Source organism: Oryctolagus cuniculus, chromosome 2, assembly GCF_051225735.1.
Source record: "Oryctolagus cuniculus isolate XC-2025 breed Fujian yellow rabbit chromosome 2, ASM5122573v1, whole genome shotgun sequence".
Lineage (NCBI taxonomy): Eukaryota > Metazoa > Chordata > Mammalia > Lagomorpha > Leporidae > Oryctolagus > Oryctolagus cuniculus.
Window position 1 is genome coordinate 2,599,637 of NC_142868.1, and position 24,161 is coordinate 2,623,797.

At 70.0% G+C, this 24,161-nt stretch overlaps 1 protein-coding gene across 6 annotated transcripts in view; it reads right to left on the reverse strand.

Annotated features, from left to right (window-relative positions):
• SH3TC1 (SH3 domain and tetratricopeptide repeats 1) overlaps positions 1-22,397 on the reverse strand; it is a 32,727-nt gene extending 10,330 nt beyond the window's left edge. The window contains exons 1-11 of one of the 6 annotated variants that reach the window (XM_070067996.2): positions 22,243-22,397; positions 8,755-8,893; positions 7,247-7,321; positions 6,314-6,441; positions 5,574-5,679; positions 4,905-5,051; positions 4,359-4,566; positions 3,224-3,300; positions 2,562-2,757; positions 1,342-1,475; positions 1-42 (exon numbers count right to left, since the gene is read on the reverse strand). In XM_070067996.2, the coding sequence (XP_069924097.2) occupies positions 1-42; positions 1,342-1,475; positions 2,562-2,757; positions 3,224-3,300; positions 4,359-4,566; positions 4,905-5,051; positions 5,574-5,679; positions 6,314-6,441; positions 7,247-7,321; positions 8,755-8,845 (1,204 nt within the window). In that variant the 5' untranslated portion in view covers positions 8,846-8,893; positions 22,243-22,397. Of the gene's footprint in view, positions 43-1,341; positions 1,476-2,561; positions 2,758-3,223; positions 3,301-4,358; positions 4,567-4,904; positions 5,052-5,573; positions 5,680-6,313; positions 6,442-7,246; positions 7,322-8,754; positions 8,894-13,046; positions 13,213-13,251; positions 13,409-13,749; positions 13,880-21,670; positions 21,826-22,242 lie in introns of those variants that run through there. The other 5 variants (XM_070067997.2, XM_070067994.2, XM_089326892.1 and 2 more) reach the window with 5 other exon arrangements.
• Between the last annotated feature and the right edge of the window lie 1,764 nt (positions 22,398-24,161).

Here is a 24,161-nt window from a genome sequence, read left to right on the forward strand (position 1 = left end):
CTTCCGCCTCTGGCTGCTCCCACGCGGCAGCGTCGAACCTGTCTGCACAAGGAGGCAGTGGCACGGTCTCCACCTCAGCCCGCGCCACGTGTGGCAGGCGTGGCCTGCAGGGCACCCCAGCTGGGAGACGCAGGGGCCCCGCTGGGCCTGGGGTCAGAGGATGCCCTTCATCCCCGGTCTGCAGCCCACGCAGGCCCCCACCGCCCCTCCGCTCCAGGGCAGGCAGGCCGCCACCCACAGACCTGCAGGGAGCCCACCGGCCCCACCGCATGGCAGGGGTAGGACCCTTCCTTGAGCCCCGGTCTCCGCACCCCAGCTGCTGGGACATCGCAGCTGCAGCCCAGAGAGGGGTCCTGCAGCAGCCCCACCTCGAAGCCTCACAAAGGAGCGCCTGGCCCTGCAGCCCTAAAACCACGGGGGGCGGGCCTTGTGGTGGGGGTGGGGTTATGCCGCCCCTTGGAACACTCGCACCCCCTATCAGAGAGCCTGGGCTCAAGTCCCACCCTCACTTCCATCTGTGGCCTGGGAAAGCAGGGAAGATGGCCCAAGCCCTTGGGCCCCTGCACCCATGGGGGAGACCCGGATCAAGCTCCTGGCTCCTGGCGTCAGCCTGGCCCAGCCCTGGCCATTGCGGCCATCTGGGGAGTGACCCAGCAGATGGAAGACCTCGCTCGCTCTCTCTCTCTCTCTCTCTCTTCCCCGTTGCTCTGCTTTTCAAATCAACCAATCAATATCAATCAATCATTTTAAAAATCATACTCATCGAATGCTGGTGGGGAGGAGAGCACGTGACCACACAGGCAGAAGCAAATGCGTGTGCAGTGACCTATGTTTATCTACACGCACACGTGTGGGCGTGCATGCACACGGATGTTTCATGCGTGTTCATGTGTGTGCGCGCGCACGTTCGTGTGTGTGCAGGCCAGTGCACAGGTGGGTCCTACGGCCGGGGGCGCCAGGCTGTCATGTGGTAGGAAGACCCCTAGGCAGGCACTCGGGCAGGGCCCCCTGACAGGACCCCAGGTGTGGGCCACGCGCTGCACCCCCGGCCCCCCCAGCCGCCCGTCCCCGCCCTGTGCCTGGCTGGCCTGCAGGGGGCAGCAGCACCCCACCACTGGGCACCGGGCAGCGCCGCCAGGGTTGGAATTCACAGTGACTCCTGGAGGAGGCGGGGCTGGGGCTGGGGATGACGGGGAGGCCCAGCCGCGTGCCAGGCCCGGCGGCGGGGTGCGGCACGGCTGGGGGCCCGGCGGGCTCAACGCAGTGCGAGCCGCCGCTCCGGACGCTGCCCCAGGAACTCCCAGGGCGCCAGCCGCGGCCCGGCGGCCGTGCCCCACCTACCCAGGCTGTACGCGGTGCCCACGCCGGCGCCCGCCACGCTGGCCACCAGCCGCCTGGCGTCCTCCGCGGAGAAGCGGCCCTCCTGGCTGAAGAAGGCGCCCTCGTCCTCGCTGAGAAAGGGCGCTGGGCCCACCCTGCGGGAGAAGCCGCCGTCAGCGGGGGCTGCGCCCCTCCCCCCGCGCCTTGGGGGAGGGGGTCTCCGGGGACCAAGCATGCGCAGGAGAAGCCAGGAGCGCCCTGACCGCCCCTCGGCGGCCACCCTGACGGGACAGTGACGCCACGTGAGCCTGCCTTTCTCGGATGACCCCTCTGGACAGATCCTGCTCACAAGGTGCCTGGCCTGGGGGGGGTCTCAGGGAGGGGAGCGAGCTCCTGGGCAGCCCTGGAAGCCCCACCTGCAGCGCCCCTCCACCCCAGCACATACAGCTGCACCCCGACAGGGAGTGGCCGGAGGGAGCGCAGGGCTCCGGGAACAGGTGATGGGTGCGTGATGGACACGGGCGGGGGGGCAGATTCTGCGACGCCAGCGTCCCATGTGGGCGCGGGTTCGAGTCCCGGCTGCTCCACTTCAGACCCAACTCCCTGCTATGGCCTGGGAAAGCAGTGGAGGACGGCCCAGGTCCTCGGGGCCCTGCACCCGCGTGGGAGACCCGGAGGAAGCTCCTGGCTCCTGGCTTTGGATCAGCGCAGCCCTGGCCGTTGCGGCCAATTGGGGAGTGAACCAGCGGATGGAAGACCTCTCTCTCTCTCTCCCTCTCTGTCTCTCCCTCTCTCCCTCTCTCTCCCTCTCCCTCTCTCTCCCTCTCCCTCTCTTTCCCTCTTCCTCTCTCTCTCTCTCTCCCCCCTCTCCCTTTCTCTCTCTCCCTCTCCCTCTCTCTCCCTCTTCCTCTCTCTCTCTCTCCCCCTCTCCTTCCCTCCCTCTAACTCTGCTTTTCAAATAAATAAATAAATCTTAGACGCCTCCTCAGCTAACACCGCTGAGTGGCGGGGGGGTGGGGGTGGGGGGGCTGGGCCGCCCCCGCTGTGAACCCCAGGACGGGGGACTCGGGACCCCAGGTCAGGGAGCGCACGTGTGGCTGCCGCGGGCCTGAGCTCGCCCCGCCCTGGCCTGGGGGGGATGGAGAAGCCGGAGCCACGCAGGGCGGCGTCCAGGTGGTCAGGGGCCCCACGGCAGGGGCGGGGCTGTGAGCGCAGGGTGGGTAGGGGGCGGGGCCACTCACTCGGAGGCGGGGCCCTGCACGCGGATGAGGCTGCTGGGCACAAAGCCCACCTGGCCCGAGGCTGCGTGCCGGCCCACGCACCAGGGCAGGCCGGGCACCCGGGCGCCCACGATCTCGATGCGGTCACCGGCGCGGAAGCTCAGCTCTTCGGGCCCCGAGGCCTGTCGGTCAGCCAGCGCCGAGGCCGGGCCTGCCGCTGCGGGGAGGGGCCCACGGTCAGCGCCAGGGCCGCCCGACAGCCCGGCTGTAGCCGTGGTGGAGCCAGGCCCCTGAGACGGGGGCCGTGGTGGGCGCAGGCGCAGACGGGAGACGCACCTCCCCCTCGCCTCCCCCACCCCGGGGCTCGGGGCCCAGTTCCCAGGGACAGGAGGCCCCGCCCGCCAGCCCGCCGGACGCAGGACGAGTGGAAAACTCGGTCCCGGGTAGGACTGCGCCGGGCCCCTGGCCCCCAGCTGGCGCCCGTGGCACGTTCAGTGGCTCGCGGGGTCTCCGAGGCGGCCCCGGAGGGCCGGGCAGTGGCCGGGTGCTTTGGGATGGGGTCGTGGGCTCCGCGCTGTCGGCCCCCAGGCTGGACAGGGCTCCTTTGGCTTGGGGAGGGCTCGGGCAGGCGGGTGCAGAGACCCCCTCCCAGTGCTGGGCCCGCCCCCCGGGGAGACGCTCACCCATCAGCGGGCAGTCGGGGACCACAGGTCCGTCCAGGGCGTCGTCCACGGCGTCCCACGAGGCCCTGAGAGCCCACCTGCAGGTGGGAGAGGGGGCGGCAGTGACCAAGCGTGTCTGCGGCTCGCTCACACCTGCCCAGGGGTGCAGCCCAGGGCCTGGTCCTGGGGGCACCGCACCCCCGTGAGCTGGAGCCCCCAAGTCATCAGCATCGGGGGGCTCGGGGAGACCCAGCCTCGGGCTCACTGCTCCTTGCCGGGTGACCTGGGCACGTGGCCCCTCTCCCGGGGCCTCCACGGGGCTAGGTGATTGACAGCCCCTCCCAAGTGACCTGGGCACATGGCCCCTCTCCTGGGGCCTCCACGGGGCTAGGTGATTGACAGCCCCTCCCAAGTGACCTGGGCACATGGCCCCTCTCCCGGGGCCTCCACGGGGCTAGGTGATTGACAGCCCCTCCCAAGTGACCTGGGCACATGGCCCCTCTCCTGGGGCCTCCACGGGGCTAGGTGATTGACAGCCCCTCCCAAGTGACCTGGGCACATGGCCCCTCTCCCGGGGCCTCCGCTGGGCTAGGTGATTGACAGCCCCTCCTGTTACTGAGGGCAGGACACACGTGCCTCTGACCACAGCACACAGGGAGGGCACTGCTGACCTCTGGGAGATTCTCCGGAGAACCCCTGGGTGTGCTGTAAGGAGCGCCACACCCACCCCATCACTAACACCGATTCAAGGAAGCAAGTTTCCTTTTTCACCTTGGCTGCCAGGAAGCTCCCAGGCCAGTGTCTGCCCTACCTGCAGCAGTGAGCAGGGACCTACACGCCTCTCGTGCTCAGGCCCCCTGGTTTTGTCTGCCCTGTGGTTTGATTTGTGCAAGTCCCCGGGTGTCTGTGCCCTCCTGTGAGTACACGCGTTGGTAGCTCCCTCGAAAGTCTGTGAGAACCGCGGGCCAGGCGCTGCTGTGCCGTCCACTCCGGGACGGACCCCGGATGGCTTTACAGCCGGGAGGCAGCGTGGGGGACCGGGCCAGGCCTGCCGGCACTCACACCACCCTCTCCCCACCCCCATGGCAGGTGCACAGCCCAGGGCCTGGGGCGCACCCCGAGGCCCACACCACGCAGAGCCCAGGCCGGCACCTACTGATGGAACGAACTCAGAGGTTCCGGTGTGGCCGCTGCCTCGTCCGTGGAGGCCGTGCTGGGGTGGGGGCCCCAATAGCCGGCCTCCGGGGCCCCCTCTCCCTGCGGGGCCCCCGAGGCCCGCCTGAGGGGCGGGGGGCCCTTCCCTGGCGCCTGGGGGGTGGTCGTCTCTCTCACACGGCCGTCGGGACAGAGGACAAAGAAGGGGCCTGCAAAGGGACACAGGGGTCACTGGGGGGCACGACCCCCGCTGCCTGCCCTCCCACCAGCTCAGCCCGACTTGCGCGGGGATGCGGACTCAGCCTCGGTTTCCCCCACTGGGCTGTGGGGGTCGGGGGTGACCCTCAGGGTACTTCCGGCTCTGAGTGTGGCCAGCGGGGGGGGGGCGGCTGCCTGCCCCCTCGGCTGACTCAGCCCCCCCCATTGTGGGTGGGGCTGGCGCCCCCAAGCCCTTTCCCCTGCTTCCCCCGGGGCTGCCCCGGGCCTCACAGTGAGGGTGGGGTCAGGCCCCCGGCGCCCGCCCCCCGGGGGTGCCGCCCGCACCCACCTTCCTGCAGAAGGAGGCTCTCGCAGGTCAGCCTCAGGGCCTCCTCGTCCACGCGCACCCGGACGGCCGCCGCCCCCTCGTCGCCGGGCGCCTGCAGCCAGAAGGCGGGCTCCACCAGCAGGCTTTCCAGGCAGCGGTGCGTGAAGCCTGCAAGGCCGGGCCTGCTCGCCAGCGCGCCTGGGGGGCCCACAGGGAGAGCCCAGGGGCCTGCCCCGCCCTCGGGAGCCCAGGGCGCTGTCCCCGCCCCGGGCCGTGCCAGCTCTGACGGCCAGGCCGTGTCCTGGATGACCCACCCCGGGGCTGGAGCCCAGGGCCGGTCACTTCTGACAGGGCTGGCCCGCAAGGCCACGCGTTCTCCCCTACACGCCTCCAAAGTGACAGAGGGCATTTAGGAAGTGCACACGGCGGGCAAGGTCGGGACCACAGGTCTTGGGCTGCGCCCGGCCCGGGGAGCCCAGCTCGTGCCCGCGTTCCGGAGGAGCAGGGCCGCACAGCGCCATGCGGCCATGAACCTGGCTCAGCCCACCTCCCCCCTCCCATGACACAGACCCAGGCCGGCCAGCGAGGCCAGCGAGGCGGACGCGGCTTCCTGTGCTCGGCCCTGTGAGCGAGGGGGGGCAGGCTGTGTGCGTGGCAGGTGTCCCCGCACACCCGGCGTCACTGCCTCACCCAGAGCGTGGTACGTGGAAAACTTCCAGATTTCTTCGAAGGTCTTAAAGGTGACCAGAATGCGCTCCTGGTCACTGTGGATGGACAGCAGCCTGGCCGACAGCTCCTGCGGGCGAGGAGACAGAAACGGGGCCGTCCCCGGCGGCGGGGCCGGCTGAGCACCAGGACCGGGCTCAAGGGAAGGAGGCGTCTCTGTGTGGAGGCGGCGGGCGCCGGCACCTCCCCTGCTCACAAGCCCGCCATGGCTCCCAGCGCCCGGGGGCCAGGGCTCCTTCCCAGAGCGGGAGCGGCCTCCTGGCTCTGGCCCCGAGCCCTCTGGGCCTCCCCTAGTGCCAGCAATGCCAGCTTCTCTTTGACAGTCCGGTCCCTTTGCAGCCCTGCTCCCAGGCCTGGGTGCCCCGGCCTGGCCTCCCTGCCCGGCCTAGGGCCGCCAGTCTTTGTGTTCCCTGAGTCGGTGGAGACGGGGGGAGCAGGGCCTGGCACTCTCTAAGGAAGCAGGTGCCTCTGCCTGGGGCCTGGCCCTCCGGGTTCCACACCCGCGCACCCCTGCCCGGAGCCCTTGCCAGCCTCCTGCTTGCCCTGGGTCTCCCCCTCCACGCAGCCCCCAGTGCTGTGCAATGCCAGCCCCCAGCGAGTGGCCCGGAAGCTGGGGCCACAGAGGCCCAGGGCCCCCGCCCCGCCCCAGCCCAGCCTCTGTGCCCCGGCCCCGGCCCCACCCGCGCTCACCCTCCCGGACTCACCCCGAGCGCACGGGCCACCTCCCGGCTGTCGCTCTCCAGAAGGCGCAGGCGGCGCCGCACCAGCTGCTGCAGGCCCGGGTCTGGCCGCCCGCTCTGCGCCCGCACGGCCAGCAGCTGCAGGATCAGGTCTGCGGGGCACGGACGGGGCTCGGACCGTTCATGGGGTCCAGGCTGGGGGTGCTGGGGCGCGGTCCCTCCCCTCGCCGCGAGAGCTCGGGAGCCACTGGGCTCATGGCGGAGAAGGGGGCTGTTACCGGGCCAAAACCCCAGCCAGGGGCAGCCGTTTCTCTCCCCGGCCTGGGCTTCAGGGGAGGGGGGAGGTGGACGCACGGGGCAGAGCGGCCGCTCAGCAAACGGGCGCCCAGCGCCTCCTCCCCGCAGCCCCAGCTCCAGATGGGGCGTCCACTCCCCCGGAAACCTCAGCCCCGTCCCCCTCAACGGGCCCCTCCCTCCTCCTACATGCATCAGCCCAGCCCCAACCCCAGCGGCTCAGGCCCAGCACCACCCTTGCCCGCCCCCCGCATGGCCTGGCCCCCTCGGGCCTGAGCTGGGCCGCCCGTGCCTGGCCCTCCCACCCTGTTAGGTACAACCTGACCCTCAGCCCGGGGTCCCCCATTCCCACCTGCGGTGTCACCCTCCATCCTCGCCCCCTCCCCGGGGAGCCTGGCCCCAGGTCTCTCCCAGGGCCCTTCCCTTCCCTCATGGGGCCTCGGGACCGCGTCCCCCACTGGGCAGCTCCCCTGGGCCAGTGAGGCTCAGCCCCCGGGCCTTCCCTCCACCTGATTCAGAACTGGGCTCAGGACCTGGGCATGTGCATTCCACTAGCCCCCCCCCTCCAGCCCCCCACCCCCCACCCCCGTGGTTGTAAGGCAGGAAGGCTGGGGCCCCAGGACGAGAAGCCCGAGTTGGCTGTCCCCGGGCCCAGGGCCTTACCTGTGGGGTACACTCCCATCTGGCCAGGAGGGGTCCCAGCGGCTGGGTCAGCGAGGCCAGCAGGAGGGGCCATGTCTGCAACACAGCCGGCGGCCATGGTCAAGGGCAGGACGTGCAAGCTGCCGACACCCCAGCCCCGACCTGCCTGCACTCGCGCTCTCTGGGTGTGGGGCCATGGGGACGTGGGGTTGGAGCAGAGGAGAGGCCGGGACACAGGTGCAGTCTGGCGGCCGAGACCCCGCCCCCACTGGCACCTCAGTCCCCCAGGCCATCGTGCCCCTGGGCCCCGGTCCTCGTGGCCGGCTCCTTGTCACCCACACTCTGCAAGTCTGCATCTCAGCCTGGGCACCTGCTGGCTGCCCCTCACTTTCCTCATCTGTGAAATGGGCTGAGCGCCCAGGGTCCCGGGACGGAGCAGGACCCAGCTCAGCCTCGCTCCTTGGCCCCGCACTGTGATGGGCTTGTGGGTTTCTGGCCCCGCCTGGTCAGACCCCACTGCCAGCCCCTCCCCTTCTGGACACAGGGGCTCAGCACGGGCCGTGAAATGCAGAGAAGAGAGAGGAACTGGATAGGGGCTTCTGGGTGCCTGGGCCTCTGGGAGAGAAATGGCCACTCCAGGCCTGGGGCGGGGAGGTGCGGCAGGAGCCCCAGTGTGGCCCAGGAGTCCGGACAGATCCCGGTGGGGGGACTCTGTGCTCCGAGGAACCAGCGAGGAATGAATGTGGACGAGTGGGTGCGAGCGGGGCTGGTGGAGAGCCGCCTGGGGGTGCCGGGGGAGAGCCGCCTGGGGGTGCCGGGGGAGAGGCACCCGGGGGTGCCAGGGGCCAGTGGGGCTGGTGGAGAGCCGCTGGAGGTGCCGGGCACCGGCAGGGGTGCCGGAGGGGGCGGTGGAGAGCTGCCTAGGGGTGGCAGGCGCAGGACAGCCACACAGGGAGCCAGGGCAGAAGGAAGGACCCAGCACCTGGACAGGAGGGAGGGGGCGGCTCCTGGAGGCCCCCCGGGAAGGCCCCTGGGGACAGGCAGGAAAACACTGGCAGTGCCCAGCACCGGGGCTCAGGCTCGGGCCGGGCTCCTGCACGTGAGGTGTGAGTGCAGCTGCCCCCACCAAGCCCCGCCCCAGCCACCCTGTGCATCCGCTGACCACCGGCGCAGCCAGCGAGCCTCTGAGGGACACGACAGGCGTGGTTTGCACCCTGGGGAACAGGGACCCCACCCTCCATCATCAGGGGCTTGTGGGGCGCAGCACGGCTTCCGGAAGCCTCTGGACCCCGTGGGCCCCAGCACTGCCCCCGCCCCGTCCTCTGTGAGCTTGGTTCTCGCCAAGGCGTCCCGGGACCCTGGAGCCAGGCCCTGCCACATGGGTGCCTCCCCGGGCCCAGCTCATCCCCGGGAGCAGGCGCTGGGGGGCAGCGGCGGTGCTGGGCAGCCCACGGCCGGGAGGCCGCGGTGGACGGGCGCACGGGTGGGATGCAGGGGGCGGCTGGGGCTGGCCCCTGCCCTGTGCTCACCGTCTCTGGCTGAGGCCTTGGCTTCCGAGGGCCCTGCGGGCGGCCTCCCCGCTGTCGCCTCCTCGGCCGTCACCTCCGCCAGGCGCTCCATGACCCGCGGTGGCCTCAGAGCTGAGGGCTTGGCATGTCTGGCTCCCGCCTGCAAGAGAGGAGGGCGCGGGCTGCAGAGAGGGCCCTCCTGGGGGAGGGGCTGTCAGAGTGGGAGTCAGGAGGGCAGAGCACCTGAGACCAGCGGAGGACCCCCGCAGGTGTGAGGGGGCCGCCGCCTGGGCCCCCTCCCACCCTCAGGCCACCTCAGCAGGCTCTGGGGTCCCTCGTGTGTGCTGTGCCCCTCTGCCCCAGTGCCTTCGCACATGCCAGTACTGCTGTGCCCCTTCAGGCAGAACCCCCAGGCCTCTCTCCCCAGGAGCCAGTCCTGTCCTCCGTCTTTCACGGGGGCAGAGGCCCTGCCCCCGGGCTCAGTAAGCGGCTGCGGGGCCCAGCAGAGGGCACAGAGGACACAGAGTCCCCTTTCAAGCATCGGGCGCAGGCTCAGGAGCCATGGAGCCGGTGAGCAGCACGTCCTGGGCCAGGGGCAGGGATCGGCCACGCCCCCTCCGCGTCTGTCCCAGGCAGAGGGCAGGCGACAACGTGGTCAGGGACGCCCCGGCCACAAGGTCTGGCCTCTGTGCACTGAGCAAGACCCAGGGAAGGCCACCCCTCCGCACCCAGGACGGCCACAGGGCCTCCCTCCGTGTCCAGCACGTGGGGCGACGGGCCAGGGACACCTCGTCCCCCTCTCTGCGGAGGTCCTGGCCAGCTGACCCACACACCTCCTTTCTTGCCAGGTGCCAGGAGCTGGCCCCAAGGGTGGGTGCAGAGCTAGGTGGGGACAGCACAGAGGGGCCGACGCCCAGGCCTGCCACCAGCTGGGACGCAGCCAGCCACCGCTGCCCGGACGGCCCCCTGTGGTCTCCAGCCTTGGCTCCCACCTGCACCCTGGCCACCCCTGGGGTGGGGGACCTGGCAGGAAGTGGGGAGGAGAGGGGCAGCTGTAGAGGTGCCTGGGTCTGGGGTCTCAGGGTTACGGGGGGAAGGCGGGAGGAGCCGGCATCGCGGCCCTGCGCAGACCGAAGGAGGCCCATGGGAGCCGTACAGCCAGCAACAAGGCAGGGGCCCCACACGGGCGACCTGGGGTCCATTTCCAGGGGCGGGACCAGGGGGCTGGTAGGGCTGCTGGGCACGCTTCTTCTGGCCCCGCCCACTCCAGCTGTCACCAAACACAGGGGCAGCTTGGCCACAGCCAGACCCCAGCAGGCAAGAATCCCGACTGCCCCGGGCACGCACGCAGCCTGGTCCCCTCTCTGTGCCAGCCCGGTGAACACGCCTGACCCCAGCTCGCTCCAGGACGGCGGGGGCTTCCACGGGCTCAGGTGCCCATGAGCCAAGCACCTCTACTTGCGAGCCCCACCCAGGGGAGCCCCTGCACCCACCTTACAGATGAGGAAGTCGAGGGCTCTGAGCGGTCTCACCCCCCCGCCCCGTCAGGAGCCATTTGCTCCTTGTCTGTGGCGGCCGATCAGAACCCACCCGCAGCCCCTGAGCTGGACCTGCCCCAGCCCAGCAGCAGGACGCGGCCCCCAGAGGAAGCGGGGCCAGGGGGCGGAGCCGGCGGGGGCCCCTCCCCCTCTCCGCGGGCCCTGCTCAGAGATCCTGCCCCAGCACAGGCACACGCTGGGCTCCCAGCGGGGGTGCGGAAGGAAGGAGCCGGCTTTGGAATCTTGTTGTTGCCTCCACCACGGGGACCCCTGCCCTGCGCCTGGCTCTGAGCCGCCAGCTGGGTCAGACAAAGGTCTGGCTCCGGGAGCAAGTGGTGTGGCGGGAAGAGACCCTGACGCAGGGAACCAGTCAGGAAGGCTCCCTGGGGGAGGCTCCCACAAAGGCCCCAAGTAGCCAAGGCCAGCTGGGCTTGTAGAAGGAACAGCCTGAGGTTCTGGGGTGACCCCCACGGGCCCCCTGCCCGCCAGCTCCACTGCACCGGGCCTGGGACCACCGCTCCCAGGCAGGACTGCGGCAGAGGCCTGCAGAGGGGCATTTGACACCGAGGGGCGTGGCGTCCTGCACACAGCCCCTCCCCCTCGCAGGCCAGGGCTCAGCCCCAGGCCCCCCCCCCCCCATGCTCGCCCTGTGAAGGCAGAAGTGCCCCACTGCGCAGGCCTGGGGCACAGCCTTCGCTCTGCTCGCTGGCCTGGGGCGCCGTCCCCCCCCCCTTCACACCCGAGTCGCTCCCAGGCATCCCCCAGCTGCCGGAGCTGTGGACTTTGCATCCTGCCCCTCCACACTCTGCCCCAGGGTGAGCCTGGCTCCTGCGGTCGCCCACGGCCCTGCCCGGCCCCGGCCCGCTGCCCGCAGAGGGGCACCTTGGCAGTGCGCCGACTCGGCCCCGCTGACCGGCATGGTTTCTGGAGTTGCAGCTGCCCTCCCTGCCGCTCGGGCCCCCGGCCAGGGGGATGTCCTGACCCGCAGGCCCGGCAGGTGTCCCCAAGCTGGCCTGACGCCCACCGTCCCCTGGGTCAGAGACTGGCCCGTTTGAGGCGGGCCCCAGGCCCCCACGACCTGGCTCAGAGCAGGTGCTCAGGGACAGCTCCCAAGAAAAGAGAAGGCCCTGGGCTCGAGGGTTCCCCACCTGCTGGCGGGACGCGGCTACAGCTGCCACCCGCGGCCCCTGCTCCGAGCCACCTGGCTGCCTGGAGGAAGTGGCTGGGTCCCTGCAGGCCGGCTCCCTGCCCTGGGCCTCGATGTCAGCTCCGCCGAGTGGGGAGACCGCAGCCGGCACGCGTGCCCTGGTCCTCGGGACAGTACTCCCGGCCCCAGGACACACGCGTGGGGCTGACCCCCCCACAGCCCGAGTTCCCTCCTGCAGGAACTGGGAGGAAGTCTCCGGCTCCCCAGGAGGGCGGCGGATTAAGGGGCGGTCAGCTGTCAGCGTGGGTCACAGTCTCATTAACCCGTGTCAGGACAAGGGTGGAGATGGTTCCAGCCGGTCCAGGCCGGACTGCGGAGAGCCTGCCCGGAGCTTTCCAGGCTGCACTGAACAGACCTTGTGGGGCTGTGGCCGCTGCCTCGGCTCCACCCAGAAGGACCGGGAGCGCAGTCCCGGCTCCCCACGTGCTGGGGTGAACGGGGGCCGCCCCAAGTTCACGTCCGCGAGGACCTTCAGAGGGGGTCTTCCCTGAAAATAGGGTGCCTGCCGATGACGTGGGTGGCAGTGAGGACGACGTCACGGCGGGACCTGTATCCCGTGACTACGTCCACGTGAGACGGCAGGCGTTGCGTGGGCATCCCGCATCCGGGCGCCTGGTCCCAGTTCTGGCTACTCCGAGATCCCGGTCCAGCTCTGGGCTGACGCACCTGGGAGGCGACCGATGACGGCCCACGTGGGGGCTCGAGTGGAGCCTCGGCCTGGCCCAGCTCGTCCCATGCAGGCAGGAGAGAGTGAGCCAGCAGGTGGAAGGTCTCTCTCCCTGTCACCCACCCCCACTTTCAAGAAATCTATACATCCTGAAAAAACAGACATGAGGAGTGAGGATGTGGCCACCAGACACAGGCAGGGGTCGGGGGCTGCTGCCATGACCAGGAAGTGCCTGGAGCCCGCCGGAGCTGCAGCCCGAAGGGTCGTCCCCAGGACCCCGGGAGGACGCGGCCCGGCCACACCCTGACTCCGCTGAGAGGACACACGTGCAGTCCCTCCGCCCGCCACACAGCCCTTGCAACGCCTCCTGGGCCTGGGCTCTCCCAGCGGTGTGGCGGGTGGACCTGAGCCACAGCACCCTGGAGAGCGATAGCCGAGGCGCCGGCACGGTGCCCACGCGGGCCAGCCCGCCTGCTCACACAGCGCTGCCGTCCCGGGACGGCCCCCAGGACAGGCACCTCGCTGCCCCTGCTCCAGGCCTGGCCAGAGCCACACCATCCGGGCAAGGCGAGGTCTGCCCGGGGGGCCACTCCATGCTTGTCCGCCCCCTTAACCTTGACAGGCCCGCCTCCTGCCCCCACCCCCCCTCCTGGCTCAGCCAGGAGCCCCTCCCCCACGGGGCTGCGCTGCTGTCTCCTCTGAGCCCAGAGAGGCCCAGGGTGCGCGGGCACAGGCCCGCCCTCGTCCCGCTCGGTGGGTGGGGCAGAGCGCAGTGGCGGCCTCAGAGTGGCCAGGTCAGCACCGCCGTGGCGCTGCCCACCCGTGGGTCTGCGACGTGGCTGGCACCATCCCAGGGCTGGGGGCCCTCCAGCCCTCCCTGACCCAGGACCCCAGGACACACCTGCTGAGCGTCCCGCCAGGCCGGGGGTCACAGAGGTAGTGGCGTTAAGGCAAACCCGAAGTCACCGTTAGCGTGCACTGGCCGGCAGTGCCTGGCTGAGGTCCCAGCAGGCCTGGGAGCGAACAGCTCCCCCCACCCGGGGCTGCTGCTCCCCAGCTGCCACCGGACAGCCGACCGGCCCCGTCCCTACCCTCGTGCCCAGTACCTGCCCCTCTGCTCCCCAGAGGCAGCTCCCAGCCCGGCAGCCGCTCCCTGATTTCAGTGCTGGCCCAGACAGGACGGGCAGGGGCCGCCCACAGCCCAGCTGACTGCAGGGCGGCCGCCACCGCCCCCTGCTTCCTGCCCCACTTCCTCCCCGCGCCTGGGGGCCGGGGACAGAGCGGCCGGCCGGCCGGTTGATCATTAGCTCCTTCCTGGGCGGGCGCGCCAGGCCTGTCCCCGCCTGCCCGCTGCCAGCCCCCAGGCTGCTGCTCCCGCCTGGCCCCCGGATGGGGAAGTCCTCCAGCTGCCCACCCTGCACCCTGCCAGCCTCCTCGGAGTCTCTGTTCCCCTTCCACTTCTGCACACACACGCGTGCACGTGCACACACAGTGCACACGTGCATGACCCCACAGATGCACACGCACGCACGCACGCACGCAGGTGCAGGGGGCCCGGGCAGCAGAACCTCCGGGGAGCCCTGCTCCCCGCCCCCCAGCCTCACCTCCTCAGCCCCGGGCCTCAGGGCCTTGGTCTCCGTGCTGGCTCCGCCTGACCCCAGAGAGGAGCAGGAACTCCCAGCCAGGCCTGGGCATGGAGGCCGGCCCCGCTCGCGGTCCCGCGAGAGCTCTGAGCAGAAGCAGGAACTGAGCTCGGCCCCGGGTACTGTGCTGTCCTCTGTGACGCAGGGGTGCTGGGGGCAGGACGGGGGCAGCTGCCGGCCCAGCCCCGGGTCCCGGGCAAGGGGGAGCTGACAGGCGTACAGGGACGCTTTGCGCACGTGGTCTGGTTTGACAAAACCGGGCTCATTCCCTCCTGCTGCACAGTGATGTGCCCATGTGACAGACGAGGGACCAGGGGCTCCGTGAGCTGCTGGGCTCGGCCGAGGCAGCGGGAAGCGGGGCCGGCCTGGCCCCTTCCCCAGGGAGCTGAGCTGGGCCGGCGCCGGGGCTGGGAACCGGCCGTGCTGGTGAACGGGGAGTGTTTGCCTGGGAATTCCAGGGTGAGGGGACCACTTGGAAAGGCCACCCCCCCCATACAGCCGAGGAGAGGGGTGCAGCCACGCGGCCGACAGCAGAGCCCCGTGGTCAGGCCGCCTCCACGCAGACCTCCAGGGAGCCTGATTGACGGCCCACACGCGCCTCCACCTGCAGCCGCTCCCGGAAACCCCTCCCTGCCGGCTGCTTGGGCGGGAAGGCGCCCACCGCACACCCAGAGGCCACTCTTGTCCCAGGGCCCGGCTTCCAGAAGGGAACCTTTCCCCTGCCTGCCTCTGTCTCTGGGCTCGGCCCGACCATCTTGCCCGGAAACCCGGGGACGCTGAGGCTGACACTGCTGCCCTTTGGAGCCTGGCCAGTCCCCGTCACGGGTGCGTGGGGGTCAGGGGCACGGCAGGGCGCTTTGCTGTGGCCGTGTCAGGGGCCTCCTGGTCCCTCTGCCAAAGGTGTCTCCAGATCGTGTCCCCTGGGGGACAGCACCCGCGGAAAGCCACGCCAGTGGTCAGTGGTCAGGGCCAGCCCAGTCTGCGCCTCTCCAGCGCCACACCCCTCCTAGGAATCCCGCCCCTCCCAGGAGTCCCGCCTCTCCCCTGCTCCCAGCATCCTCTACACCACCCCCAAAGTCACAGAGTCACCCCCAAATCACTGCTCACGAGGCCAGAGCCAGTCGCGAGGGAGCAGCTACAGAAGCGGGGTCACCGCCCAGCCTGAGCCCGCTCGGGTCCAGCACCGGCCCCAGTCCTGCGCCGGGTTTGTTAGCCTCTCCGGCCAGCCAGGCCCCGCTGTCCACACCGCCAGCACCCGGAGAGACGGGCAGAGACAGCGAGGGCACCCGGTGCAGCAAACGTGTTTCCTGCTGCCTCCGATCCCGCCGCCCACTGCGCCCCGCGGGGCCGCTCCCACCCCAGCACCCTCTCTGGCACTCCTGCAGGCCCAACGTCCGAATCCCGGTGTGGGCGGGACTGTGCCCCTCAGAGGCTCTGCGGGGCGGGGGTGGGGCTCGTCCCTGCCCCTCCTGGCTCCCGTGTGGCCGCTGCGACCACCCGGGTCTCCCTGTGGCCGCCTCCTTGGCGCCCATGCCTCCTCAGCTCTCTTTAGGGACCCGAGCCTGGTTTGGGGTGCAGGCCCTGCCGTCCACACCTCCGCAGCCCCCACAGCTCAGCTCAAGACCCTTCACTTAGTGGCTGGGCAAAGACTGTTCCGAAGAAGACGGCGCGCACAGCTGCGGGCGGAGGGCAGGGCAGGGGCGTGTGCAGCAGGCCTGGGGGCGCGGCCCCTCGAGCCCCTGCCTGGTCACACACAGGTGGACCGAGCAAGGCCCCGGCCCCCACGACTGCCCTGATCCTGCACGCACGCACCTGCCCCTGCTCGACCCCCTTGCATTCCTCGGAGCTGGGACTGCACCCCTCACATAGCTCCCCCTGCTGCAGCCCCCTGCCTGGGAGCTGGACCAGGCTGGTACCCCGCTATAGGGTGGGGCCATTTGGCGCCGGCCCCGCCCCCGCTCGGCTGCCCTCTGGGTGAGCCGCCACCCGGGCACCCACTATGTGCAGAAGCAGGTGCCCAAACTCCCCCTCCCACAAGCACCTCAGAACCTGCGGGTGCCCCCGGCTGTGCCTGCCCCACCCCACCTGTACCGCCCCCAGCCCCGGCGAGTCTTCTCCACACAGGGTGGGGACCCCGTCACCCGTGCATCCCCAGGGTGTCGCCTCCTGCAGGAAGCCTGGCAGGGCAGGATGTGTTGTGGCCTGGCTCCAAGAGACACCTGAATGTTCCCAGGGGCTGGAGCAGGGCTGGGGCACAGCCGCGCTGTGGTGTCTGATCCCCCCCCAGTGCCAGTGATGGCCCCGCCTGCAGCCTCGGATCCCCAAGAGCCCGGGGGACCACACTGGACAGCTAAGTGCAGAGACCCACATCCCGGGTTCGGTCCCCTGGCCTCTGTGCACCGCCGGGCATGGCCTCCCAGGCCAGGGCTGGAGCCCCCTGCTCAGGGAGGCCCGGGGGCTGTGCAGATGAGTGGGGGTGGGCACCAGGGCCTCACTCTGCCCTGGGAGATGGGCCCCAGGTGTGGGTCGGTCCCCAGCTGCCCCCGCCCCCACGCGCTGCCCGAGTCCCGAGCGTGAGTGAAGACGCCGGGCTGCTGGGCTGCCCTCTGCCTGTTCTCCCAGAGGCCCGGACAGGCTCCACGTCCCTTCGGGGCCACAGGCACTTCCTGTGCCGGCCACGGACCCCGCTGTGGCCCGAGACCCCGTATCCTGTTTGTCTCTGCAGCTGTGCCCTTGGCCCGGGGCCAGGGGGATTTTCCGAGGGCCTCGTCCGCTGTGGGCAGGCAGCCAACTCCGCACGACACCCAGGCCTTCCAGGGCCAGCCAGGGTGCTGTGAGTGGGGACCTCCCCCCCACTGCAGGACCCTCCGTCCCACCCCCAGCCCCTGGCCAGCGGGTAGTGGGGTGACGGGGACAGGGGTGCACAGAGCAGGCAGGAACAGGGGGTCCCCAAGAGCCCGGGGAAGTCAGATCCCAGCTTACAGAGGAGACGGGGGGTACCCTGATGCGTGGGTCCCTCTCCCCTGAGCCCACATTCCTGAGCCAGGCTGTGGCACCCTGACGGGGATCCCCTGCATTTTCTGGGTTGATGCTGACTGGGCTAGCACAGGCACTGAGCCGGCCCCGGCACCCCTCCAACGCCTCCCAGCCAAGACTACTCCCAGGTGGGGCTGCAGCCTCCCCACTGGCACTCGGGCGTCCAGCGGCCACAGCCCCCTCCATGGCCCCTGCCCAGCGCGGCCTCCCCGGCTCTCCCCAACGCACCAGCTGCCCCGGCTCTTCGGGGCCTCTGCCTCCCCAGCAGCCCCCACTCCCTGACGGGCAGCCACACCGGCCGCCAGGCTCCATGCTGGCTGTGCATCAGACAGGACTGAGCCACTGCGTCCGGCGCTTGCCCGGGGGTGGCCGGGGCATCCCACAGCCGGGAGGGGCCCGCCCACCTTTCCCAGCCTCAGCAGACAGCGTCAGGGGCACTTCAGTTCTTCCACCGCGCCCAGCTGGCTCCCTCCCAGCCACGCTGGCCAGCCTCATCCCCACGCCACCTGCCCCTGGCACCTGCACCTCCCGCCCTCTGGCCCCCCTTCCCTTCCAGGCCCCTGCTGGCCCCGACCTCTGACCCTGAGCAGCCACTCCCCTCTGCTCCCGGGGCGGGGGTGGGGGCGGCACATTTGTGCTGCTTTGGGAACTTCCACCCAGGGCTGAGCTTGCTCCGTGCACGAGCCCTCCTCCCACCCCCGCAGAGGAGCGAGGTAGGGTCTCACGCCCCAGGGCTGGGAGGTCTCAGGCTTGGAGCTGGCGTGGGCTCCTGGGACCCCCCCTGCCTACTTGGGGGGGTGGGAAGCACGCCCGGCAGCCTGGGCCATGGCCAGCAGGTGGCATCCCCTGCCACGGGCCCCTGCTGCAGGTGGGCTCCGGGCTGCAGCTCCTGGGCAGCCCATGTTCCACCTGCACACTCTGCACACCTGGCTGCCAGCTGAGCTGTTTCCCAGGCGACCCACGGAGGGTGTGGCCAGGGCCCCTGCTCCGGAGGGGGCCAGGTGTGAGCCCTGGGGCTCCCCTCACCGCTGGGTGATGGGGCGTGTCCTCCACCTGCTTTGCCCTGGCACAGCCCTGCTCTGTCCACGAGGGCAGCGCACCACACACCGGTACCTGTTCCCTCCCACCCTAGCCGGCTCAGCACAGCTCTGCCCTGGCTGTCAGCCCGGCTCTGCCGCTGCCCCGTGTGCAGAAGGGGAGCCCCGCGAAGGGAAGCAGCTCCTGTGACTGGCAGGTGGGGTGCCTGCCCACCGCGGGGGAGCCCCGTGCTGAGCTCCAGGACACAGCCAGAGTCCGGAGACAGCGGAGAATCAGCCGCAGGTGCTCAGGTTCTGAACGCGAGTGGTGTAACCAGCTCAACCGCTCGGGCTGCCCGCCCCTCCCAGGGACTTTCTGAAGGCCCCTCCCATACACTCAGGGCCTGGCAGGGGTCAGCCAAAGGCTCCCAAGAACAGACACGGCTTGGGGGCTTGGGCCTGGTCCAGCCGCTCAGCACCTCTGATGGATGCTGATTCGGTACCGGGTGAGGGAACACGCGGGGCTGGCTGGCAGCAGGGGAGGCGAGGCGGGACGGAACGAATGGGTGGCTGAATGCATCTCTCCAGGAGGAGGCATGTCAAAACGATGTGTGTGTGGGGGGGGGCGTCAGGGAGGGGTGAGGAGCCCCGGTTCTGCGCGGACTCCACAAGGCTGAAGACCCGGTCCCCCACCCCTCCTCCTGCACTCGGACTCACTTTCCAGCTGCCCCCCCAACAAGCCCACCCCTTCCCTACAAAGGGAGATGCAGCTGGGGCCGGGGCGGCTGGCGCTCGCTCTCTCCCACCCTTCTCTCCCTCTCTCTCTCTCTTTCTCTCCCTCCCTCTCTCTCTCTCTGTCTCTCCCTCTCTCTCACCCTCCTTCCCTCCCTCCATCTCTCTCTCCCTCCTTCTCTCTCTCTCCTCTCTCTCCCTCCCTCTCTCTCTCTTTCTCTCCCTCCCTCCCTCTCTCTTCCTCCCTCTCTCTCTCTCTCTCCCTCCCTCCATCCCTCCCTCTCTCTCTCCCTCCTTCCCTCCCTCTCTCTCTCTCCCTCCTTCCCTCCCTCCATCTCTCTCTCTCCCTCCTTCTCTCTCTCTCCCTCCCTCTCTCTCCTCTCTCTCTCCCTCCCTCTCTCTCTCTTTCTCTCCCTCCCTCCCTCTCTCTTCCTCCCTCTCTCTCTCCCTCTCCCTCTCTCCCTCCCTCTCTCCCTCCCTCCCTCTCTCTCCCTCCCTCTCTCTCCCTCCTTCCCTCCCTCCCTCCCTCTCCTTCTTTCTCTCTTTCTCTCCCTCCCTCCCTCTCTCTCCCTCCTTCCCTCCCTCCCTCCCTCCCTCCCTCCCTCTCTCTCCCTCCTTCCCTCCCTCCCTCCCTCCCTCCCTCCCTCCCCCTCTCTCTCTCTGTCTCTTCCTCCCTCCCTCCCTCCCTCTCTCCCTCCCTCCCTCTCTCCCTCCCTCCCTCTCTCCCTCTCCCTCCCTCCCTCTCTCCCTCCCTCCCTCCCTCTCTCCCTCCCTCCCTCTCTCCCTCCCTCTCTCTCTCTCTCCCCCTCCCTCTCTCTCTCCTGCACTGCTGTGCGCGCTGCCCCCTTTGCCTTTCCGTAAACCCTGCTCTGCTCGCCTGTGCCCGCCGAGGTCCTGGACCAAGTGTAGCTGGGGTCTCTCAGAGCCTGCCAGGGGCCTCCACCCCGCAGCAGAGGGGACACAGGAGCCCCGGGGAAGGAGAGGGACATTGCTGCCTGTGGTGTGAGGCTCTCGCACAAACACCCCCAGGCTCAGCAAGTGGGGAGGGGGAGGGGGAGAGGACGGCTCTGGGTGGAGCCCCAGGCGCTCCACCCTCAGGGGGAGGGGCTGTGCCCGGGGCCACCCCAGCCCTGCGGAGGAGGAACCTGGCAGCCATGGCCAGGTCACGGCCACATCCAGGGGGCCCTGCCCACAGCGCGTGCCCTGCTGTGACAGCGCAAGGCGACCCCAGCAGCACCCTGAGAAGCTCAGGGGGCAGCCCATCAAGGGCACGCTGCCGAGTCCCCTCCCCCGGCGCCCCTCAAAAAGCCATCAAAAATGGACCCGCCGTGGGCACAGAGGGTCAAGTCCCCACCTCTGACCCGGCATCCCATAGCGAAGCAACGGTCAAGTCCCGGCTGCTCCACTTCAGACCCAGCTCCCTGCTGTGGCCTGGGAAAGCCGTGAGGACAGCCCGGATGCCTGGGCCCCTGCACCTGCGTGGGAGACCCGGAGGAAGAAGCTCCTGGCTCCTGGCTTCGGCCCGGCCCAGCTCCGGCCATTGCTGCCATTTGGGGAGTGAACCAGGGGATGGAAGATTCTCTCTGTGGTCCTCGTTCTCTCCCTCAGTCAGTCTGCCTTTCAAACAAATCAATCTATACCCAAACAAGCAAACAAAACGTCACCACACACAAGGTGGGTCTGAGAAAAGCCGGGGGCGATGCCCGGCGTGCAGCTGACAGGGTGTGGGGGCAGGCACCTCCTGGACGGCCCTGCTCACCGTCCCAGGCCCTGCAGCCCTCCCCAGGGCCACGGCCACATTTTTTAAAAAGGCAGGTACGTGAGCAGGTGCAGTGGGGGGGGGGTGGAATGGAGAGTGGGCACTGTGGCTCCTGCCCAGGAGCCCGGCATCCGTGCAGGTGTGAGCTACTTCAGAGACAGGGACAGAGCCACCTCCTGTCCCTTCCCATCACTGTCCCCTCCTCACTGTCCCTCCTCGTTCACCCCTCACTCTTCCCCCTCACTCTCCCCTCACTCTCCCCCCTCACTCTCCTCCCTCACTCTCCCCCCTCACTCTCCCCCCTCACTGTCCCCTCACTCTCCCCCCTCACTCTCCCCTCTCACTGTCCCCCCCCACTCTCCCCCCTCACTGTTCCCCCCACTCTCCCCTCTCACTCTCCCCCCTCACTCTCCCCTCACTGTGCCCCCTCACTGTCCCCCCCCACTGTCCCCCCTCACTGTGCCCCCTCACTGTCCCCTCCCTGCCCCCTCACTCTCCCCCCTCACTCTCCCCCCTCACTGTCCCCTCCCTGCCCCCTCACTCTCCCCCCTCACTCTCCCCCCTCACTCTCCCCTCACTCTCCCCCCTCACTCTCCCCTCACTGTCCCCCCTCACTCTCCCCCCTCACTGCCCCCTCACTGTCCCCCTCACTCTCCCCCCTCACTGTCCCCTCCCTGCCCCCTCACTGTCCCCCCTCCCTGTCCCCTCACTGTGCCCCCTCACTCTCCCCTCACTCTCCCCCCTCACTTTCCCCCCTCCCTGCCCCCTCCCTGCCCCCTCACTGTCCCCTCACTGTGCCCCCTCACTCTCCCCTCACTCTCTCCCCTCACTCTCCCCTCACTCTCCCCTCACTCTCCCCCCTCCCTGCCCCCTCACTCTCCCCCCTCACTGTCCCCTCCCTGCCCCCTCACTCTCCCCCCTCCCTGCCCCCTCACTCTCCCCCCTCACTGTCCCCTCCCTGCCCCCTCACTCCCCCCCTCACTGTCCCCCCTCACTCTCCCCTCACTGTGCCCCCTCACTGTCCCCCCTCACTGTCCCCCTCACTCTCCCCCTCACTGTGCCCCCTCACTCTCCCCCCTCCCTGCCCCCTCACTCTCCCCCCTCACTGTCCCCTCCCTGCCCCCTCACTTTCCCCCTCACTGTCCCCCTCACTGTCCCCCTCACTGTCCCCTCACTGTCCCCCCTCACTCTCCCCCCTCCCTGCCCCCTCACTCTCCCCCCTCCCTGCCCCCTCCCTGCCCCCTCACTCTCCCCCCTCCCTGCCCCCTCCCTGCCCCCTCCCTGCCCCCTCACTCTCCCCCCTCCCTGCCCCCTCCCTGCCCCCTCCCTGCCCCCTCACCGTCCCGGCAGCCTCCTGGTGAGCTGGCTCTGCTGTCTCTGGGAATCAGGACACCTCCTCCATGCAGCCACAGAGGCCGCCTTCCCTGGGGGGGCGGGCCGAGCCCTGTCCTTGCCCCAGGGCAGCCTGGGCAAAGTCCACCGCATTCCACCCAGAGCTAGGCTCAGCCTCCACATCCCCGCCTCCGCCCTGCGCCCAGCCCACCCCTGCAGGCTGGACCCCCCCCCCGCCCCGGCGCTGGCAGCACCAGGCAGAGTGGGTGCAGGTGGGTGCAGGACCTGGCCCGGGCCCGGGGTCCCTCTCTGGGGTCACTGGCCCGGGGCTGCTGCGGTCAGCTGCAGGGCTGACAGCCTGCGGACCCAACAGGAAAACTCCCGGAGGGCGGAGTCGCTCACCCACGGCCACGCCTCCCCGTGAGTCCCCCCCCAGCCCAGTCCACGGATCCCACGTCACACCTGCCGCCCAGCCGTCCGGCTCCGGCTCCACCTCTCGCTGCACCGACCAAGCCTATTTGGCCGCCCTGCCGCGGGCGCCCCCGCCCTGCCCCGCAGGTGCCCGAGCGCGGCGCTTACCTGGGCAGCAGGGCGGGGAAACACCCTGTCCTCCGCTGCCGCTCCCGGGGTGCCCAGGAGAGGCCCGCAGCGCAGGGGCCCGGCCAGCCAGGAAGGTGCACAGGACACGCCTGGCCTCTCGGCTCCCACGGAGCAGGGAGGAGCCGCCCACCCGCCCCGCCCCGCCCCGCCCCTGCCAGGAAGGGGCTGAGCTCCTCCAGGCCTTTCCTTCTCCTTATCGGCTCTGGGGCCGGCATTCCCCAGCAGGGCGGGGAGCATAGGCAGCTGCGGGTGGTGGGGCGGGAGCTCCAGGGCCGGCGTGCAGGGAGCTTTGGGGCGCAGGTGGCTCTCACCTCAGAGGGCGGTGGCCAGGGCACAGCTCAGCTCGGGGGCGGGGGTTCCTCCAGCCAGAGCCAGAGCCTTGTGCTCAGTGAGCACGGACTGAGCGCCTACTGTGTGCCGCAGGCACCTGCTCCGCCATGATCAGTCTGGTCCCTAACTCACTCAAGGTGCCCGTCCGTCACGCAGACGCCTGGGAGGCTACATGTCCCCAAGTCCCCACTCCCCCAGGATCTCCCAGGTATGTGTGCATGCGTGTGCGTGTATAGGGCAACCTTCCCAGGCATTCGTGCTGTCCTGGGAAGAGCCGGCCAGCAGGGAGGGAGGAGATGCTGGCACAGAGGCCTGGACTGCCCACTCTGTTCCCACGTCGCCCGTGACCATGAATGAATGAATGAATGAATGTCTCTGCTTTGTCTCTGCTTCAGTTCCGACTGCACCGACGTCGCCCCTCTGGGTCCCTGTTCCCGCGGCTCCCGACTCCGTGACCCCAGCACACCTGGGCCCTCGCAGCACCAGGGTTCTGGCCCCGCCCACACAGCAGGAGCTGAGGGCGAGAGCTCCCACAGCCTTGGGGGGGGGGCTGCACGGGGCTCTGCTCCCAGTGGGGCTCAGCTGTCACCCAGCTGTCACCCGTCGCAGCCTCAGGAAGCTGAGCCCTGGAATTCCCGGGGTGCCCAGCTGACCTGCAGGACCCCATGGGGCCACGGGCAGGGCCCTGCACACCAGCCCAGGGGAGGCCAGCCAGGGCTTGCAGGCGCTGGCCCCCGGCTGCCCCTAGGGGGAGGAGCTGCCAGGGGCCGGGCACATGCTCGGTGCCTCCCCTCCTGCCCTTGATTGGCGCGTCACCACCTGGGGGCTCTGTGGGGCGGGAGCTGCTCCAGATGTGGCGGCCAGGGTCAGCAGCCCAGCACCTGCACCTGGGCTCGTGCCCAGCCTGGCTCCCACTGACCGCGGACGGCAAAGACCAGAACCTGGGCTGGGTCCAGGCCAGCACTCCATCCCCACAACAGAACCTGGGGGTCCCTGTCCCCACAATGCCGCGGCTGACACCGCAAAGACGGTCGGCACTGCTGTGTTGGGTGTTCTGTTCCCTGTCCCCACTCGCACCCCCGACCCAGAAGCCCCTCGGAGGGGCCTTGTGAGGGGCGGGGCTTCTCCCTCCCAGCCCACCCCTCTCCGCAGGTGCAGGTGCAGCCTGGGCCCTGGGAGCAGCCCTCTCCCGGCCCTGCACGCCGGTGCCATGAGGTCTGCATCCTCGAGGGCGCCGCTCCTTCCTTCAGCAATGTTCTGGTCGCGCCAGCCTCCCACTGCCGCCTTCCCGCCGGACTCTGACGGATTCGGAGCTCGCGCACAGGAGGGGGCGCGACCTTGCCGGGCACGAACGCGCCTGCTCCAATGTGCCCCAGGGACCAGCCCTGCGAAACAGAGGTCACGTCTTTGCAAAGATTTATTTATTTATTTGAAAGGCAGAGTGACAGACAGTGAGGGGAAGAGACAGAGAGGTCTTCCATCCACTGGTTCACTCCCCAGGTGGCCACAACGGGCGGGGCGGGGCCAGGCCGAAGCCAGGAGCCAGGAATTTCATCCGGGTCTCCCAC